Below are 20,502 nucleotides of genomic sequence, written 5' to 3' on the forward strand. Positions count from 1 at the left end.
AGTATAGTTGAGATCACAAATAGTTGGTGAGTCTATAGAAAATGTCTGTTGAGACTTTGTCTCCTGAAGTGAGACAGAGAGATTGAGATTGTGATGAAAGTGATCATCACAAGTGGATAAAATTGACAAATTCATCATGGGTACATGAGGAAGCAGCATGCAGTTGTCAATGTAAACCACCTGATGTCCACGGGGAAATCCTCCTTTCTTAAGGAACGCCATTGGTGCATTGACAGATGGAATTTAATATTAATGAAGCAAAAATCTTCATCTAATTAAAAAGAAATGTGTGGCAGAGCTGTGGACCGAGGTAGGAGATGTACAATAAATGGTAGGGTTCTAAGAAATGCTAATGAACAAAGAGACCCCAAGGTATGTAAAATATTGAGGTGCCTGTGCAGTCTGAATAGTTAGAGGCTATTAACGTAGGAGAGGAAGCGAGAATTAAAGATTGCTGTGATAAAATGAGGGGGAAGGAAAAATAAGAATGAAAAGTAAGACTGGGTGGAGTAAATGTATTATGAGGAATGTTTTACAAATCTATGGAGATTAGAACTTGGCTGAATGGTACACCAACAACAACCTCGCACTCGATTTCACCAAAACCAAGGAGCTGATTGTTGACTTCAGGAAGGGAAATCCAGAGTATGCGATCCAGTGATCATTGAGGGAATCAGGGGTGGAGAGGGTGAACAAATTTAAGTTCTTGGGAGTCATTATTTCAATCTTGGAGCCAACACACTAATGGGATCATGAAGAAAGCTCGTCGGTGCCTTTATTTTCTCAGGAATTTGCAGAGGTTTGTTATGACATTGGAAATCCTGGTAAATTTTTACAGATGTTTGGTGGAAAGTGTACTGACCGGTTGCATCATGGTCTGACATGGAGACATCAATACCCCTGAGCATAAAGCCCTGCAAAAGGCAGTGGACATAGCCCAGGACATCACAGGCAAAACTTCCCCACCGTCGAGAATATCTACAGAGAACACTGCTGTCAAAGAATAGCAGCAATCATCAGGGATCCATTCACCCAGAACATGCTCTGTTCTCATTGCTGCCCTCAGGAAGGAGGTGTAGGTGTCACAAGAATCGCACCACCAGATTCAGGAACAGCTGCTACCCCTCCTGCATCAGACTGCTCAACAACAAACTCAATCAGGGACTCATTTAAGGACTTTTACTTTTGCACTTTATTGATTTTTTTGTGCTCTGTATTTTACGTTTTGTTGACATTTCTTTATCTGTTTAAATGTGTACATTGAGTGTAGTTTTTTTTTGCATGACCAATAAGTGGTAATTCTGCCTTGCCTGCAGTAAAAAGAATCTCAGGGTTGTATGTATTCTGATAATAAATCTGAAAAAAATAGGCTTGAGGTGGAGCTAGTAAGTTGCTGTGATAAGATAAAGGGGCTGAATAGCCTGCTTTGCTGTAATCATTCTATGATTCTGTGATCTATTCCCCCTAATTCTATCATTTTGACTATGAATCTCTTTGAACTAAATTAAATTAATGCATTGTTTTATTTTCACCTTTTGTGAAATGCAGTAGGAAGCTTTGTGTGTACCATCCCAGCAATTCAACGTGTACAGCAAGTCGTGCAATATTAACAAAATAATAAATAGACAACAGTGTCGGGAGTCCAGGGTAATTAATTTGTTTTTGTTTATTTGTTGCATTAATATCACATGGAAATGCATTCCAGGCTGGGATGGATGATCTGCTGAAACCTCATCACCCTGAGTCGCCCAGAGTTTTTAATCCTTGTTTCCATTCTGAGCCACAATGCTTGAGGTTGATTCACAACCCACTGCCTTGCCTGACCCTCATTCTCCCTTCCCCACCTGACCAAGGCATCCTTTTTTTTATTTTTGTCTCTGGATCTTTCCCATCCATTATACATTGGCTGAGTTTCAAATTTTGCTGAAGTGTGGCGAGGGAAAAGTATTCATAAGAACAAGAAGAAATTGGAACAGGAAATTGAATGCACCTCTGTTCATCGCCGATCTTTACCCTCCAAGTAACTACAGCAACGTGAAATGCAGAAATAATACAGGTCACCAATTTCTACCAATTGTCAAAATCCTTGCACCTCTGTCTACACATTCAGAGCTCACTTATTGCAATGGTAATAAAAATGGACACCTGGCACTAAATAAATCATAAAACAACAACCTATGAGATGGAAGATAAACTCGCAGCAATTTTGTGTAACTCATTAAATCTTTGGGCCAAGGCGTTTGTTTTGGTTAGATAAGTGCCCAATTTGAGACTGCCTTCCAGCTGTCGGCCCACAGCTCTGCAGCGCACAGCTCTTTACGCATTTCTTTTGAATGAGATGGAAATTTCTGCTGCGATCATCATCTCAGCACACCCCTGCATGTTCCGTGTGTGATGCAGAGAATTGGTGTGCTTAGTTCGTTCCAAGGCAAAGAAATACACTAATCACACCCAGAGAGGTTCTCGAGTTAATAACGACCGATCGGACTGCCTGAGGGAAAATGCCCACCACACAACTGGAGTCACGACAGAAGGCAGTAGCAACACGTCCTCAACTTCCAATCTGCAGACTATTCAGTAACTGGCCATGACTCTCAAAGGCACAACTTTGCGTCTTACTAGTTAAAAGTGTTCTAGTCCATTTCTGCAGTTACCCTGGAGAGATCTGGAAGGTACAAGAAATGAGGTACACAGATAGACGATGCTGATCACCGTGACTGACTGCGCCCTGAAAAGGGATTAGAGTCTTGATGCAATTTTTGGGGGGATTAAAATGAATGTTTGCAGCAGAAAAAGACGTACAGCAAACAGAAAATACTCCCCTCCCCCCTCCCCCATTCAGAATCGCTGGTCAAAGACAGACAACCAATTGAACCTATAGTACAAGTGGAGTCAGGAAGTGCTTGGATGGTTCGGAAGCAAAAAACCCACAATCCGCACTAGGAAGAAGTGCGGTGATGCATAAGGTTGATGTAAGAAGCACGGCAGAATCATACGGAGATGGGGCGAGGTCGAGGTAAGATAGTGCGGGCGGAGCTCGCAAGAGAAACGACTGAGTTCTTCGGGCAAGTTATAAAGCCCAAGGAGCCCGTTGAAAGTGGTTTGGCAATTAAAGCAACAAGTCCCCAGCGAAGTGGGAAATGATGGACGTTTTCCCAAATCTGCAGAGGAGTAGGGTTCAGAAATATGAAAATTGCACTGAGAACCAGGAATTACTCTGACTGAAAGTAGGGCTGCGTGAAGTTATAGGGAGTGGGGTGTGTGGGGGGGGGACGGACGAGGGAAGAGACCCAATCGGAATGCGAACGCGTGAGGACATTACAGCAAGAGAGGAATCTCTATCAAGACACTAGGTTTTGAACTGGGGAAAATAATAAGGCATCTGACTAAGGCAGATTGTCTGACCTTCAGAATGGCACATCTCGAAAAAGAAGTTCTTGGAATCTTTCAACTTTGGAATGAAGGATACAATCCCCATGCGCTATGGATGATTCGGGTAAGATTCGGGCGCCTGCCGACATTTTCCCCATACCTTGATGAAAGGCTCAAGCGTTGGTTATGTATTTTTATCTTTGTTCTATAAAGGACACTATTTGATCTGCTGAGTTTCTCCACCATTGTGCTTTTACTTCAATCACGGTATTCTGCAGATTTTCGTGTTTTACTAGAGAAAGGCTGACCTGGATCACATTTAAACCTTGAGGCAAGACCAGAGGCATCTGTTTCAAAGCATGCAGAATTATTGCCAAAATCGATGGCCTCATTCTGATATCCATACATATGGAGCTACCAATGAAGTATTGCAGATGGAGGTGGACAAAGAGAGAAAATAAGACATGGTGGGGCAAGCAGTATCATCATTGTGAATTGAAAACCACTACAGTGAGAAAGAGGTTGGTAGAGTCGTGCTATTACCCAAGTAAGGCAGGAATGACTTGGAGAGCTTTTTTAATTTAGAGATACAGCATGGTAAGAGGTATCTCTGGCCCACACTGGCTAAATACACCCATGTGACTAATTAACCTACTAACCCTGCACATCCTTGAATGTGGGAATAACTAGAGCATCTGGTGGAAACTAGCGCAAACACAGGGAGAACATACAAACTCCTTATAGCCGGCAGATTTGAAGCTGGGTAGCCTGTTACTGTTATCTCATTGTGCCAGTCATTACACTAACCGTTTGATGGAGGCAGAGGCTGAATGCAAAGGAAAAGTGCTGAAATATAGTAGACATGTGGTCTGCCAGTCACACCTTAGAACGTAGAACATTACAGCACCGTACAGGCCCTTCAGCCCTTGATGTTGTGCCAACCTATATATTCCTACCAAAAAAAACTAAACCCTACCTCATAACCTATTTTTGTTTCATCCATGTGCCAGTCTAAGAGTATCTGAATGATTCAACCTTCATCACCATCCCTGGCAAGGCATTCCAGTCATGCACAACTCTCTGTGTGGAAAAACTTGTCTGTCTCCTCTAAATTTTTCACCCTTTATTTTGTAGAGATGCCCCCCCTGGTGTTTACTATTCCTAGCCTGGGAAAAAGTCACTGGCTAGCCACCTTATCTATGGCTCTCAGAATCTTGTAGGCCTCTATTAAGACTCCTCTCATCCTTTTTCACTCCAAAGAGAAAAGTCCCAGGTTTGCTAACCTTGCCTCATAGGACTTGTTTTCCAATCCAAGCAGCATTCTGGTAAATATCCTCTGCATCCTCTCTATAGCTTCCACATCATTCCAATAGTGAGGTGACCAGAACTGAACACCATATTCCAAGTGTGGTCTTACCTTCAAATGGGAAGCTGTGGACAGCTTGCGAATATACAGAATTATGGAAAATACAGAAATCCACAAGGTGGATAGAGTGCCACTGGATCACTGAGAGTACAGATTTCCAGAGAAGTTCCCTGAAAGACAATACTCCTTGTAAAAATGTCAATTGATTTATTGTTGCGTAATGGATCTGTGTTAATATTAATCCTTAGTTTAATGTTAAAACCATATTTTATCTAGATATGGTTTAATAAGTTAGCTTTGGGTGGTCAGGGAAACAAAGGCAACACCTTAGCATGTCAACAGACACACATGGTTCTTTGCAGCTGGTCGCTGGTTTAATAAGTTAGCTTTGGGTGGTCAGGGAAACAAAGGCAACGCCTTAGCATGTCAACAGACACACATGGTTCTTTGCAGCTGGTCGCTGGCTTCAGCAGCATCAAAAACATTTTCATTTTAAACACCATTGACCACAGAAGCCAGTTTGAAAGACAGAATGGCTGGTGATTGCAGTTGAAGTCAAGAGATGAAAGGATTTATGATGGTCCATGAGATACTGAAAACAATGTTATTTCAGAAGCACATGTATAAACACATGACCATTTTGCTTTCATGGGAGCAGATGTCACAAAGGCATAAGTGGACTTAGATCCTTTTAGACATTACGAACTTCAAAGACAAAAATGCTGTCACCTATCATGTGACATGAGAGATTTGCCAGAAATATATTATTGAAATGAGAGACGAGGAAGTCAGTTTTAAGGAAACCACCATCCTTTTCAGACAGGATTGAAAGCAGCAATATTTCCTAAAGGAAGAAGCTGCCTTTGTTATTCCTGCAAAAGAGGAACACAGAATAAGTGGCTTTGAAATAAGTAAGCCCACTTTCCAACTGCTCTTTTGAAAATAAGAGTGGAGCCTCATCATGGAAAAAAACTGAATACAGAAGATTTGAAAACTTGACCTCCTGAAAAGACAGGACTTGTATTATCCAATTCACAGGAGATACAACATAAGTGACTTTTAAATAAGTAAGACCACTTCTCATTTGTGCCCAGAAAATGGTCACTCCTGTAGGAAGAATATGAAAGACAGCTGATTAAGAGAATCATGAGTTGAAAGAGATGTGAAAATATAATATTTAAAAATGCTTCATAATTACTTCTGAATTGCATTTTAAAAGGATCCTGATGTCAACAAGATATTTGAAACTAGACTTTTAAAAGTGACTTTTGCAGAATCAAGTTTAAACTGATGGTTTTGGACTTTAATACACACACACGTTTACATTTGAACATTGTGGGATTAAATTTAGAGTTAAGTAAGAAATATTATGTTATTAATAGTTTAATAAAAACTTACTTTCAATTTACCATTGGTGAATTTTCCTTTGCTGTTCCTTTGTTAGTTCTAATCATGGTTTATTAGTTGGTAACATGTGAGGATCAAGGTCAAAATCTACTGAAGACCAAGAGCAGGATGGAAATATAGGTGTTCAAGAAAATCATAGAAGAAATCTGTCATTGGTTTTTTAGCTACTATAGAAGTAATTTCTTTTTTAAAAAAATATTTTTGATTTTTCGTGGACTCATAAATTCAAACACACAATGCAATCTCGTCCAACACCAGTATATCGTGCAAAGTCTGTTTTTTATCCCCCTATCCTGATACAACTAAGAATAAAATCTTATAAATTATATAGATACAAAAAACACATAGACCGGTTGGATAAACGACCCCTACAGAAATCTAGGAAAAATCCTAGGAGAGAGGGGGAAAAAAACATCATGGTAACCAAATAACCAAAGGTTAGGAATAAAAAGAAAAAAATAACTAACAGACCATGTCGTCTGCACCAAATCCCATTTCCTTGATCCCAATATTTTCTCTGATGGGGCGGATTGTTTCAGTATACTTGTTCTGAAGGGGGATAGTCATATCTGCAAACCAATATACTGCAGATAAGGTTGCCACATTCTAACGAATGTGTCATATTTCTTCCTTAAATTGTACGTGATTTTCTACAGAGGAATGCAACTCTGCATTTCCATATTCCATTGTGTAATATTTAGTTGGGAGACGGACTTCCACATTTCCTGACTACCGCCAAGGTGACCTTCACAAACTGAATTTGGTACTTGGACAGTTAAAACATGCCCATAAAGTCCCTCAGAATGCACAATTCCAGATCCTGTGGAAAATCCACATTTGTAATCTTTTTCAGGATGTTCGCCAGGTCCTCCTAGAAGGATTTCACCTTTGAATACAGCCAGGTTGAATGGATAAAGATTCCAATCTCCACACCTCACCTAAAGCACATTTCCAAAATTTCTGGTTTAGATTTATGTCGTTTTTGTAGTGTGAGATAGAGTTGATGCAGAAAATTGTTTTGCACCAGTCTGTACCTGGCATTAATAACTGTGGTCATGCTCTCCATACACTGATCTGACCAGCACTGCTCATGTTGTGCCCAAGTCTGTCTCCCACCTTTCCCTCAACCTGTGTAAGCCCAGCTTCGGGCTTGAAATACATGATAGAGATAAACTTGTGCACATTCCCCCTTCAAATTAGAATCTCCATGTCACTACACACAGGCAGGGTCATAGATGGTCCAAATTTGTCCCTCAAAAAAACCTTAGTTGTAGATAGCAAAAGAATGTTCTATTAGACAAATCATATTTATTCCTCAATTGCTCAAATGACATGAGCTACCCTCGCTTATAATAATCCTCAATACACCTGATCCCTTTCTGTCACCAGGTGCCCAGGATCATATTATCCAGAGTTATGAATATTAAGTTGTTATGGGTCAAGGGCATTTTGGGAGATATCCCCACTTTCAATCCAAATCATTGATTTATTCTATGTCATGCCTGAAGTACATGCTTTAACATGGGCTTATCAATTTTCTTTGAAATTAATTTAGTGTCCCTTTTTTCTTCCCCCCCCCCCCCCACCTCTCCCTCCCCCCATCCCACCCCCCTCTAAAACCCAATTCCCTGTCTCGTACTGCCAGACTGAGACCACATGAAATTGGAGGAACAACATTTCATATTCCATCTGGGCACCTTCTGATCAGATAGCATTGACACCGACTTCTCCAGTTTCCAATAAATCCCTCCTCCCATTTTTGTCCCCATCTACTTTCCTCTACTTCTGTCTCTCTCTTTCCTTTTCCTCTGTCTCATTTCACAGAGCCAAAATCAATTTTCACCTTTCCTCTCATATCCAATTAACACCTTTTGTTGTTGGTCTCGACTCCTTCCCCTCCCATTCTTCCACATTTTTCTCTTGGTCTTCATTGAGATGCCTGCCTGCTTCTGCTTACACCTGGAAATAGATCTCAGGCCCGAAACATCAGTAATATCTCTTTACTTCCTATGCTGTGAGATCAGCTGAGTTCCTCCAGCATTTACGGCATGTTTTTGTGATTCTGGTTTTCTGACGTAAAGATGCCCAGCACACAGAAATGTATTTGTTGCCTCTTTATTAGGTAGCAGGCTACCTGGAAAAGCCCTCTACTGCTGTCACACTTGAACCAGTCTCGTAGGGTCTCCGTCTAACAAAGGGATGGATGAAAAATTTCTGCAACCAAGCAAATTAGAGAAAGGTTACATCAGTCATAAACTCAAGTGATCTCAAAGTAAAGCTTCACTCCCTCCCCCCCCCCCCCCCCCAGTCTGTGTCCTTATAGATTTAACATCAAGGTTGAAAAACATGCTGTTAAAACAAAGGGCAGTTTATAATTCTCAGAACATCTTATCTCAGTCTTGCATTCCTACACTCTCTACTTTGACTCCCTCCCCAGGCACCTCAAGGTTATTCTGGTCAGCACCAGTCTGTGAGAGGCTTTAAAACACAGCACTACTTTTAACCTTTTACCTCTTCTCTAGATACTGAATTCCAACAAGCTTCTCAAAAGCTTCAAGGATTTCAATATTCTAAGGCAGGGGTTCCCAACCTGGGGTACATGTACCCCCCCGTGGTACATTTGCACTTTTCAGGGGGTACATTGGGTCTGAGAGAATAACCACTACTATACAATACATGGCATTGTAACCTGCAGTCAGATTGCACAATGTTGTGTTTTTTTAATCCTTAATTTTTAGGGGTACATGGGAACGTATAAAAATGCCCAAGGGGTACAGAGGAACAAAAAGGTTGGAAACCCCTGTTCTAAGGGTTTTATACATTATTATTTCATTCCTTCTTTTATTATTCCATGATAACTACTAACAGATCTGTGGAAGATATTTGGACAGTATAGAAACAGTAAGCAAAGCAATGTGAAAAGGGACTGTGAGATGGTCAGGGGCATATCAATTTCTTGTGAGTCTGGATCCCTCTTTTTGCATGTAGTTCACCCAGTTAGTGATGTTGTCATAGCTGTTTGTACAGTAGCCTTGATCTATAATCTTACAGGTTTCCCCATGACCAACCAGAATAGTCGGAGTCCATTCGGTTCTGGATTGTTACTGTACAGATGGCAACCATCTCTGCTGATACCACCTTCCTTGCTGCTTATCCCAAATAACAGGATCCCATCCAATTCCAATTCATGGATAGCTGTTGAAGCTATTCCCATATTCTAACCAACTCAATGGGAGGTATCCCCTCAAGACCCAGCCCCTACCCCATACAGGAAGTGATAGAATGGATTTTGAGACAGAACAGGTTACAGACAAGTGAAAGTAAGGATATAAACATGTGGGGGATATTCATGGATATGCTTTATATATAACCATATAACCAATTACAACACAGAAACAGGCCAGTTTGGCCGTACTAGTCCGTGCAGAACATCTTCCCACCTTGTCGCACTGACCCGCATTTGGCCCATAACCCTCCACACCTCTCCCGTTCATATATCTATCCAACCTTTCCTTGAATATTAACATCAATCTGGCTTATACCACCACTGCCAGAAGTTCATATCATACCGGCACCACCTTCTGTGTGAAGAAATTCCCCCTTATGTTTCCCTTAAACTTTTCCCCTTTTACTCTCAATTTGTGCCCTCTTGTTTGAATCACGCCCACTCTCAGTGGAAAAAGCCTGTCCACATTGACTCTATCTGTCCCCCTTATAATTTTGAATATCTCTGTCAAAATAAATACGTCTCATTGCATACAGTAAGAGTTTTACATCAACTTTCTCCCAGCTTTAGTATGGGTATATGACTAGGTACCATTGAATAAAAGATGCCATGTTGCACCCTGCTATCCTCCACATGTTTATATCCTTACTTTTACTTGTCTGTGATCTGTTCTGTCTCAAAATCCATTCTGTCACTTCCTGTATGGGGTAGGGGCTGGGTCTTGTGGGGATACCTCCCATTGAGTTGGTTAGAATATGGGAATAGCTTCAACAGCTGTAAACATTAATCTTATCAACATTATGCTTCTGACCAAAAATTCCTCTTTTCAGTCACGACTCTGGAATTCAGTTGTCAAGGCGACAAAAGGCATAACAATAAAGTTTTCGTGCTGTAGAAATTTGCCAGCATTTAAATATTAGCATCCTTAACTGAAATAATTGTAGCCAAAGCTTCCACAAGTTGCTGCTTTTGCTTTGTTTAAAGGGCTCTTATATTTCATTTAGGACTGATGATTTAGCTAGTTTCAAATATACTAAACTTAATGCTGCCTCTATTACTGTGCTCATGCTATCAATATTTCACACATTTCCTCAAATACACGGATCAGCATGCCCTTTAATTTTTGTAAATAATTTTACTCACGTCTTCCGCCCCCACACGGCCCTTTAGGTGTTATATAGGTCTTACTCCTTTCTTGACTATCCTCTTGCACTTTGTGTACTTAAAGCATCTTTGGATTTTTTTTTCATTTTTGCTGTTCATTGTCTAAATGAGTTAGGGAGGTTCATCTTTGGCTCGTTCAGAAATAGCAATACTCTGCCGCGAGTGTATCATTCATGTCAACATTACTCACGAGTTAAAAGGTTATTCCGCATTGTTGCAACAATGTAAACTACCGAATCCTGATTTGCTAATCTAAGAATGACTCAAATGATGTTGTGCACAGACTGTGGTGAATCGAATGAAAAGGAATGGATCGAAGGCTGTTCCGTGACTGAGAAGGTGCTTTAAGGACGTCTTGCTTAAAAGCTGCTTTTTTGTGTGTGCCATTTACGAGGTAAATAAAAAAGTGCACGAAAGCGGAGGAAAAAAAATGAGTTTTTATTTTCACTGTAAATTAACTGTAGGATTGAGAACTGGAATCGGATTTTTTTTTTGTTGTAACGTGTACAGCAGATTAAATTACACGATGAGTAGGTCGAAGTGTAACATAGCGTGTTCTTGACCTGCATTGGAAATTATCAACAGGCAAGGAACGGACGTGACTGACTGCCTGTTCCTCTTTCGTAGGTCAGTGGAAAATAAACACTGCCCGCCTTCCATCGGAACCCTGGATCGGTGGCCACCAACCATCTCGTCGATTTAGTTTTCATTCAATTTCCAGTAACATTTTAAACGGTGGTGATAGGGCCTAAATATCCTTTTTTAAAATAAAAAGATTTTGATCAATGTAACAAACGTTGTAATCAAGGTGAGAATCGCTGAGGGGGTGGAGGCAGTGTTGCCATTGTCACAATTACTTCAGCAGCAATGGCCAATGGGCTGACAGGACCAACTCGTGGAACGTTACTCCTGGAGTGACGTCACTCGCGATTGAAGTACAGTAGTGGCTGCAGCAGCGAGAGCTTGTGAAGATTTGAAGAGCTTGTACGTTGTTATGAATTGAGTTTTATTATATGAATGTCTCTATTTTTTTCTTTCGGCCTTTGTGGTGTTTTGTTTTGCCACTGGATTGGTTTTTTTTTGCGGGTTATTTCCGATCCAGGATGAAAACGGAATAAACAACGGTAGCCATTGTGTGTTGCATATTAACTGTGATGGGGCTGGGCTCCAAGATGAACGTTTGGTCGGTGGGGTGGCCAGGCAGGATTGCAAGACCGCCATTTCATGACATGTATTCGGAGTCCCGCCCCCGGATCCTGTTTGGAGACACAGCGCCGCCGCTTAGTATGGGAAGGTCGGGGGTGTGAGTGGGAAGGCGTTCCACTTTATATCCCCAGCAAAGGGAGGGGAGGGGAGGGGGGCGGGGGCGCGGAAAAGCCCTGGAGGCTGGCGGCTAAAAATTGAACGTACTCGTCTTAATCTTTCTGTCCGTGTCTGCAGATCCTCTGACCAGAGATGGCTCGTACCAAACAGACTGCTCGCAAATCGACTGGAGGCAAAGCGCCCAGGAAGCAGTTGGCAACCAAGGCGGCGAGGAAAAGCGCACCGTCCACCGGTGGAGTGAAGAAGCCTCATCGTTATAGGTGAGTGAACCTCCGGCATGTGTGGCATCCCGTCTCTTGGTGTTACGGAGGGGTCCCCGATCTCAACTCCCTCTGAGTTTGTTATCTGCCATTCCATTTATTATGAGGGTTCATGTGGTCTGCCCTTTCAGATCAGAAGTAGCCTTTGATCGATCATAAGGCAGACAAAGATACGCCATTAGCATAGCCCAGCGTTCCCTTTAGTCAGAAAGAGAAGCAATAAGATAATCTTCCCCACCACCCCCGCCAAGTGTCCATGGATTCACCTCCAGCGCTTTGGGAAAAACGCACGATTTTGCGGTGAGGGGCAGTTTAACAGAAGGAGAAACTTGAGGAATGCTCATGTAAATGTAGAAAGCTTCCTGAGACTCCCTTGCCAGTTGTTACTTTGTTGTTGACCTCTATACTATTGGAGTTAGTGTGCCTTTACGTACTTATTTGGTTGCAAGAATTTAGGTTTTAATGAACATTATATGATAGTTGTAAATATAAAAAAATTCTATTTTTAAAAAATGTAGACATACAGCAAAATAGCAGGCCCTTTCAGCCCATGCCGCACAATTACACACAATTGACCTACAATTTCCAGTACGTTTTGAAGGGTGGGAGGAAACTGGAGCACACGGAGGAAACCCACCCAGACTCTGGAAGAATGTACAAACACAGTGCAGGATTTGAACCTCGATTGCTGGCGCTGTAATGGGGTTGCGCTAATTGTCTGCCCAGTCTCAGGACAATAAGCATCTGGAGAGCAGCATAGTTTCAATTTGCTGTGCTTTTATTAGAAATGGAAAATGTTTAAAGTTACAGATAAAGGTAGGGGATAGATGGGGTAACATGTAACCAGGGGAGGGGGAATGACAAGTGGCAGTGGTCCTCCTGACTTATCAGTAGACAAGAAGGAAAAGATTCCCAAAGGCTACTTTGGGTGGATGAACCTTGTGCATTTCAAATTACAGTGCTGTTGATTGGAGTAGGGTTTATTAATGTTGATCCATAAGATTTCCAACTGAAATTGGGAATATTGCAATGGGCCACGTCAAAAGATGGCTTTGAAAGTCACATATGGAGATAAGACTAGGAGTGGAATGGAGCATTAAGGGTCTCGTTACCTTAGACAGGGCTTGAGAATGACTTCTCCAGTTCTGATAAGGCTGATAAAAGCATGTGAGATCTGCAGGCTTTACTGTAGGAAGGGAATGATGAAGTGCCTGACATCCATGGGTGGATTTGGAAGTGATGCATTTTTTTATTTGCTGGGCTCTTGTGTGCTCCTAACCAAGGGACTTGAGGTATTTGGTCCACAATGACTGCCCAGTAGAACTATTCTCTGGTTCCACCAACTTATCCTTTCATCATGCACTTGCAAATTTTTCTCCACTATTCATGTATGTAGAGATCAATTTCTGTGAACAGCCAAAATTCCATTATGACTGTTAGAGGTTGATGGTATTCCATGAAGTTCTGTGATAAAGGAAATGTTTATTGTGCCTCAGCATGGATGAAGCACATTAGAATTTGGGGAATATCTCTGACTGATAGGCAGTTGATAAAAGCCCTTACAATAATTTTCCCTATATACAGGTAGAAATCTTTGTCATAATTGCAATTATATTTGTCTCCTGTCTCATGATTTGTAGTTTCTGTGAGGTCCCAGAAAAGTCTTCCCAACCGTGGGGCATGGCAGAAAAGTGTTGCTAGTGGAAATGCTGTTATACAGCTCTCATGGCGCATTCTCACTTGGAGGAATCGGAATCCAACAGAGGCCAGTGCCTTGATCGGGATGGGGTTGTGATGGGAGGGTGTCCTAGAGACCTTTTACTGGTCCTTTCAATGAAATGGGCAGCCTCAAAGTGACAGGTAATTGAATGCTTGGTCATGAACACTTCATCTCAATGCCACGGAAAAATTTGAGCTTGATACCTTTTTTAATAAAGTGTGCCAACTGAACAACAAAAAAAACCATGTTTTCTTGTATTTTCCAAATTTTAATTGTTTGACCATTTTTAAAAACTTTTAATTTCCATTGGTTGGTTATTTTTGTTTATGAATATCATTTAATCATAGTTGACAGCCATACACCTTCCTGTCTGGCATGCTCAAGGTTCTTGTTAATTTTGACTGCAACATTGAGCTCAGTGGAGAGGAGATGGCCTTGGGGAAAATTGTTATTTTTAATCTATTGTGAAAGTATATTGGCGATAGCTTCATATTGAAGTTTAGCAGAAGCCCAATAGCCTGAATACGCTTGAGATTGTCTGATCTCGGAAGCTAAGCAGGCTCAGGCCTGATGGTAAACAAAAGTTAAAGAATTTCTTGTATGTTACATTCTAAATGTAGTATTATGTAACAATAATGGAACCTTTACCCTTTCTGGAGATGCACATACAAGAAGAGGCACACTATACATAAGCTACTTTCAGCGCTGAGTCGACCGGACACTTGTCAACTAATCTATCACTCTACCAATCGCCCTGGGCTACGTTCAGAGGAGGGCAGGAAAAATAAAGGGTGAAGGAAATGTTTCCCAAATATGGCTGAGCTAGTTTTCTGCCAGTCTCATGACCCCACTGAGTACACCTTTACTCAGAAAGGATGTTGTAGGTAGACATGAATTTGAGAGCAGGTGTATCCCACATCAAAGTGGGATGCATAAGATTTTCCCATGAACTTGTATTGTGAATATTGTTTCCCTTCTGGTGTTGGAGAAATGATCAGATCAGACTTTTGGCTTGACCTGACTTTTAATAAATGAAATGTATGTATTTGCATTTTTGAGTAATGTTTGTCTTAATTAGGCCAGGCACAGTTGCTCTCCGAGAAATCCGCCGATACCAGAAATCCACTGAGTTGCTTATCCGTAAACTACCCTTCCAGCGCCTGGTGCGGGAAATTGCCCAGGACTTCAAAACTGATTTGAGGTTTCAGAGTGCTGCAATTGGAGCTTTGCAGGTATGGTAGCCCCTTTTGAAAACTTCAAACTAAGTAACCATGTCTGTATGCATCTAATAGTAATGCTGATGGCCAAATTAATGTCTTGACTTAGTTGTTGGAAATAATTACAGCTTTCCTTTGAATTATCCATCATCCTGTGACTTAAATTCTTGTGGTTCTTTTAGTCAGGTGGAGAATAAACCTAGTACATGTTCAAATGTAGGGCTGTTAGTGTCATGTATGCTTCTGCAGCTCTAAATGTATTAAAGACACTGACACTTACCATCACAGAATATTTCTGGTGACTTGGATACAAAAATGTTCACCTATTCCTTTTGAGAATGTAACACTTGGAGATTTTTTTGGTCTATATGTCGTGTTTTCCCAATTCTGTTCCCTCTCTAGGTTGAACACCTTGGCTCAAACCTGCGATAGCTTAAATACTTTGGGATGGATGCTTTGATAACTTCTAAAGGAAACACATGGACAATAGTGTGAAAACAATTAGATTTATCAAAAGAGCAGTCAAGCATATTGCATGTGAAGACATCCCTGATCATTTATAATCTTCTACGATGGGACTTTGATCTCATTGAAAATTCAGTAAAGATCGATGAAGATGTGTCTATCAAGGAAGCAAAGGTTAACCTAATAAAACTTTGTAAATTATTAATTTTGTGCAGGAAGCCAGTGAGGCCTACTTGGTTGGCTTATTTGAAGATACCAACTTGTGTGCCATCCATGCTAAAAGAGTGACCATCATGCCCAAAGACATTCAGTTGGCCCGGCGAATCCGAGGAGAGCGTGCTTGAAACTCTACACTCCAGAAGTTAACTGTATTTTGGGATCAATATATGAAAAAGCTTGTATCTAAAACATTTTTAGTCTGTAATCTTCTTATGAAGACTGGGCCATTTTTCATATTTTTTTGGTATTAACAGAGTGGCAGTAGTAGATAATTTTATAAACATTTCTTGACTCGGCTCAGGTTTCAATAAAACCTTTTGTATCTTTTTGGTCTATAACTTGTCTTTTTTTGGAGATGGGAACTACAGAATTGCCTTGTATTTCAATTTTTTTGAGGGCTCATTGAGGTTCTAAATAAAATTTCACTACCTCAGCTGTCTTACTGGCATTTCTTCAAATGCGAGGGGCTATGGAAGTCATTTAGCAAAAATCAGTATTTATTGCTTATTGAAACATTTTGCTGAGCTACATTCAATTGAATAGGGAGGGAAGGAGATGGGCAAATTAGAGGAACAACATCTCTATTCCATCTGGGCTCTCTCCAACCAAGTGGCATTAACGTCATCTTCTCCAGTTTCTGTAAGGGCTCTCTTTCCCTGCCTCCTTTTCTCCAGTTCCCCACCCATTTCTCTATTTCAGGACTGCTCCCTATCATTTAATAACTTATTTTTCTTTTATGCTCTACTACCCATATCCACCTCTGATCTCTTGCCTGTGACACTATGCACACACCCCTCCCCCGCCCTATTTCATCTTTTTATTCAAATTTTTTTCTCAAACCTTGACAGACAAGCTGATGTCTAAAACATGGGCAAACCTTTACTTCTGATATAAGGTGCACGCCTGCGTATTCCATATAGAAAGAATCCCGTTGAGAAATAGTCCACTGAACAATTTCAATGATCAAACAAGTTTCACTTTCTTCACATTTATTACATAATTTATATTTGCATAGATTGATGAGCTTGTAGCAATGATTGATTGTTTTAACCTGATTAATAATACTTTTTACATAACCAGCTTTGTGTTGATATCCAGCATTTACAGTGTAATATTAATTGGTTGAGTCCCCTACTTGGAGGCATTTGATTTTACAGATTTTAGGAAAGATAGATAAATAATATTCCAACAAATTGCATGATGCACAACAGTGCAATTACAGATAATGAGGTGAACTTAAGATCAGGGATGACCATTTTCAAGGATAATATTCAAGACTCTCCTGGTCGACTCCTCCAAACCACCACCAACCCTGTCCTGAACTCCTCCTGGTCCAAATCTGTTCTCTCCATCTTAGCATCTTGCTGGCTAAAAACTCGGTCACGTTTGAAATACATACATTTATTACAATCTGCCCACTGGGATATAGGGGGGATCTGCATTATTTATGATTAGCAATAGTCCTGTAATAATGGATATTAGATAAGACTATGGCAGATAACAAGTGTGGTTAAACTGTGAGCAATGGAGTGAAGTCAATGGTGGTGTGTTTTTTTTTAAGTAGACCACACACCTTCATCACCTCAATGAGAGAATGTCGAGGCCCAACACCTGAAACTTCCCATTTAGTAGGTTGTCCTCTCAATGACTTCTTCATCCCTGATGGAAGAACTCAATTCCTCAGGCAAAGGAATTCCCTAGGTAAACTAAATTTACAAATACATGAATAAAGTATTAACAGAAAATTCAAAATGCAAACATTCCAGGAATAGGTGTTGAAATCATAACATTTTTCGATGTGTTCAGAGATGAACTATAGCTGCTGAATGGCAAAGTTATGTTGGTGCCACAAAGAGTAGCCAAGTGAGTAACCAAATGCAGATCAAATGGGAATTCCTGGTATGGAAAGTCAGAATCATTGTTGCCACCAGAAGCTAATCTGTACTACTCTCTCACTGGTCAACACTTGATAGGGAGAAAGAAGTGAAGTCTTGTCTGTCTCCAAATTTTTATTTCTGAAGTAGTCATATGAATTTTCTTGGAATATTCCACCTACTAAATTTCAATCTGTACAAATTTAAGCTTGGGTTTTAAACAGACTGCAGTTGAAGGAAATGAAAACATAAAAATTCAAAGTTATGGAGTATTTGAAGAATTAATGTTTCAGGTCAATGACCCTGCATCAGAATTTGGAAAATTTCGAAATGAAACAGTTCAAAGTTACAGAGAAAGGAAATTCTCCATCCCACTCACATTCTGACCTCCGTATTTGGACTCCATCGCTACTCCATCAAAACTCAACACGTTTAAAGAGGAGGACCAAGGTTTCTTCTGGATACATTTGTCTCCAGAACTCAATAATTCACTTCAATCTTCCATAAGTTTTAGACTCGCTCTTGTCTCTGATTTCTGACACACCTTTTGTAGCTTGATCTCTTCCACCAGCATTTTTGGTGTCATCGAATGTTGACTTCAAGCCCATCACAGACCTTTTTTCCTCCTTCCCATATCTGCAACTTAAAACTATTAAGTTGTTACTTTATTCAGTTCTAATAAAGAGCCATCAATTTGAAACACTAAATGTGGTCCTGTCTCCATAGACAGGCTCTGGCCTGTTGATTATTTCCAGCATTTTCTATTTTTATTTTGGATTTCCAGAGTTGAAAAAGAATGTGCTCCTAGATGGCAATTAAATGAAGTACTTCACCATCTATACAGTTTGATGGTTAATTGTGTGAGCCACCATCCTACATTTATTATGTTGCTTTGCTTGGTGGTTTGACTTCTTTTGGCTCAGCATCAGACAGTTTGAGATCAGGAAAATGGTCACTCAGTGATTGTTCCATGATTCTATCAACATCAGTTTCTTTCCTGAAGAAGCACCAAACTACAAGTGCAATTCCAGCAAGGCTGAAGGGAAGGACCTTCCACCAAGGTTTCTGGTGATCACTACCCAAGGCTTTCTCCACAGACCAGACATGGTTGTTTGCCTTACTGGTGCTAAATTTTATGGTTCCAGCTTCTTCATTTTTGACATCTTTCGAGGATGATTGGTGTTCTCCTGGAGATGTGGAGAAGAAAGCTCTTGCTGAATTATTTTTTCTAAAAGTGAAAAAAAAAAATTAAGATGGTTTGAGACAGGCCATAAACTGATGAGACCATATTAGAACACATAGTAGTTTTTCTCCTCTCTCCCAAAAGGTGGCTGTGTCCCAATCCCCATCCAGTTAATCAGGATACATGTTTGTTGGCTGTCAGGATCAGCCAAAGATTAGACTATGGAGCATAGCCACAATGTATACCACCTGTAAAATAGAAAGAGGGGTGATTTGATGCCAAGAGGCCTATTTTGCTCAATCTCAAGAGAATCATTCCAGATATTAATCCAGTGAACTTTCACTACATTGTCTTCAGGCACGGTTAACCTTTAAATTTTACCTAATCTGCAAGTCTTAACACAGGAAGACATTTGTTTTTGTACCTTGCCCTTATGCAATTCATTCTCTATCTGTCTCTTGCATACAAAACCCTTTATCGATCCTCTATTGTTTTTTTTTCCCTTGCTATATTATGGCAATTTAATGTATACTATTGTACTTGGATATCTTATGTAACTATTGGTCAGCAGGAAATCATGTCTGTGCACCTGTACTTACGTAATGACAAAAAATTCCTCCCTACCAGAAGGCGATCAGTTCGAAGTTTGTTCCAGGAATAAGAAAACATAATCCAGTTCCAGAGAGTACAGAGAAAACCTTCGGAGGTGCAGTCTCACACACGAGACGACAAACCATCAGTGTGTCCTACCTCACCTGCTTTGATTCCCCAGACTTAGTAAGTCGAATTTCTGGCGTAAGCATCACTAAAACATGATTTAGACCGGTATTAATTTGCTAAATTAATTAGGAGTAATTTCTAAACGTGAACGATTTTCAAGGTCAGAACAGAGGGAGGTGGGGAGGGGATCACTGTTCTGACCAGCGATCCCTCCCCACCTCCCTCACGACCCAAAGTCGCCAGACTTTCCCAACTGCTCCATAATTAACGTACCTGCCGCAGGCGACAGCCGTTCCAAGCAGGTGTCGGTTTGATGGCGAAAAGGCCTGCAAGTTGCGTGCTAAAACCACGCACATCACCACCATCCTACCGACAACCGTGGGGCAAGTCCGCCAGTGCACCCGGACCTGCCTTCCCCTGCCCTGCACTGAGCCGTACACTTGGTTCCGCCTGGACACTGCAGCAGGGAACAGTCCCCAGTGAAACCCGAGCGTCTGGAGACGGCTGCGCTCGTTCAGTTTCTGAAATGATCATCTTGGGGATCGATCGAGCAAAATAGGCCTTTCATTTTCCCAAACGAAATAGTGGATACTGAAGGTGGTTGTCTAAGGGTATTGATCAACTGGGAAAAGAAATAGCAGATGGAGTTTAACTCTGACAGAAGGGAAATGGGCAGGGCATGCACAGAACCCGGGGGCTTTGCTCCTGAACAGCGAGACCAAAAGTTACAAATACACCGTTCCTTGCAAGTAGAGACTCGGGTAGACGGGGTACTGAAAAAGACATGGCATTCATTCCAAGAGATGGAAAACCATGTTACAGCTCTGGTCTTCACACAACAGGAATGATGTGATTCAGGTAGAGGATGCAGAAAAAATTCACAAGGGAACTCAAGCCTAGTTTGGAGGGCTTGAGTTGAAACAACGGATTACATTCTCTTTTCCCTGCAACAAACGAAGCAGAGAGGTAACGTGCAAGAGGAATTA

At 41.0% G+C, this 20,502-nt stretch overlaps 2 protein-coding genes and 1 long non-coding RNA gene across 10 annotated transcripts in view; 1 reads left to right on the top strand and 2 right to left on the bottom strand.

Annotated features, from left to right (window-relative positions):
• Positions 1 to 16,066, top strand: part of LOC138747417 (histone H3.3A) — a 64,719-nt gene extending 48,653 nt beyond the window's left edge. For 2 of the 8 annotated variants that reach the window (XM_069906628.1, XM_069906627.1), the window contains exons 2-4: positions 11,976 to 12,118; positions 14,917 to 15,070; positions 15,736 to 16,066. In XM_069906628.1, the coding sequence (XP_069762729.1) occupies positions 11,991 to 12,118; positions 14,917 to 15,070; positions 15,736 to 15,864 (411 nt within the window). In that variant the 5' untranslated portion in view covers positions 11,976 to 11,990 and the 3' untranslated portion in view covers positions 15,865 to 16,066. The other 6 variants (XM_069906623.1, XM_069906624.1, XM_069906622.1 and 3 more) reach the window with 6 other exon arrangements.
• Positions 8,245 to 11,865, bottom strand: LOC138747418 (uncharacterized). The gene is made up of 2 exons (XR_011347486.1): positions 10,515 to 11,865; positions 8,245 to 8,359 (listed from the first exon to the last, which is right to left on the bottom strand). It is a non-coding gene; the product is annotated as an uncharacterized lncRNA (long non-coding RNA).
• Positions 16,067 to 16,711: 645 nt separating the features above from the next.
• uqcc4 (ubiquinol-cytochrome c reductase complex assembly factor 4) lies at positions 16,712 to 19,916 on the bottom strand. The gene is made up of 2 exons (XM_069906620.1): positions 19,790 to 19,916; positions 16,712 to 18,841 (listed from the first exon to the last, which is right to left on the bottom strand). Exons 1-2 carry the CDS (start codon positions 19,879 to 19,881, stop codon positions 18,496 to 18,498), a joined length of 438 nt encoding a protein of 145 aa, XP_069762721.1. The 5' UTR covers positions 19,882 to 19,916; the 3' UTR covers positions 16,712 to 18,495.
• Between the last annotated feature and the right edge of the window lie 586 nt (positions 19,917 to 20,502).

Source organism: Narcine bancroftii, chromosome 12, assembly GCF_036971445.1.
Source record: "Narcine bancroftii isolate sNarBan1 chromosome 12, sNarBan1.hap1, whole genome shotgun sequence".
In the NCBI taxonomy this organism is placed as follows: Eukaryota; Metazoa; Chordata; class Chondrichthyes; order Torpediniformes; family Narcinidae; genus Narcine; species Narcine bancroftii.

Coding starts and splice junctions, on each gene's coding strand:
- uqcc4 (XM_069906620.1), bottom strand. CDS start 19,881: ATGGTGGTGATGTGCGTGGTTTTAGCACGCAACTTGCAGGCCTTTTCG. Junction 18,842..19,789: donor ACGGCTGTCGCCTGCGGCAG/GTACGTTAATTA, acceptor TTTCACTTTTAG/AAAAAATAATTCAGCAAGAG.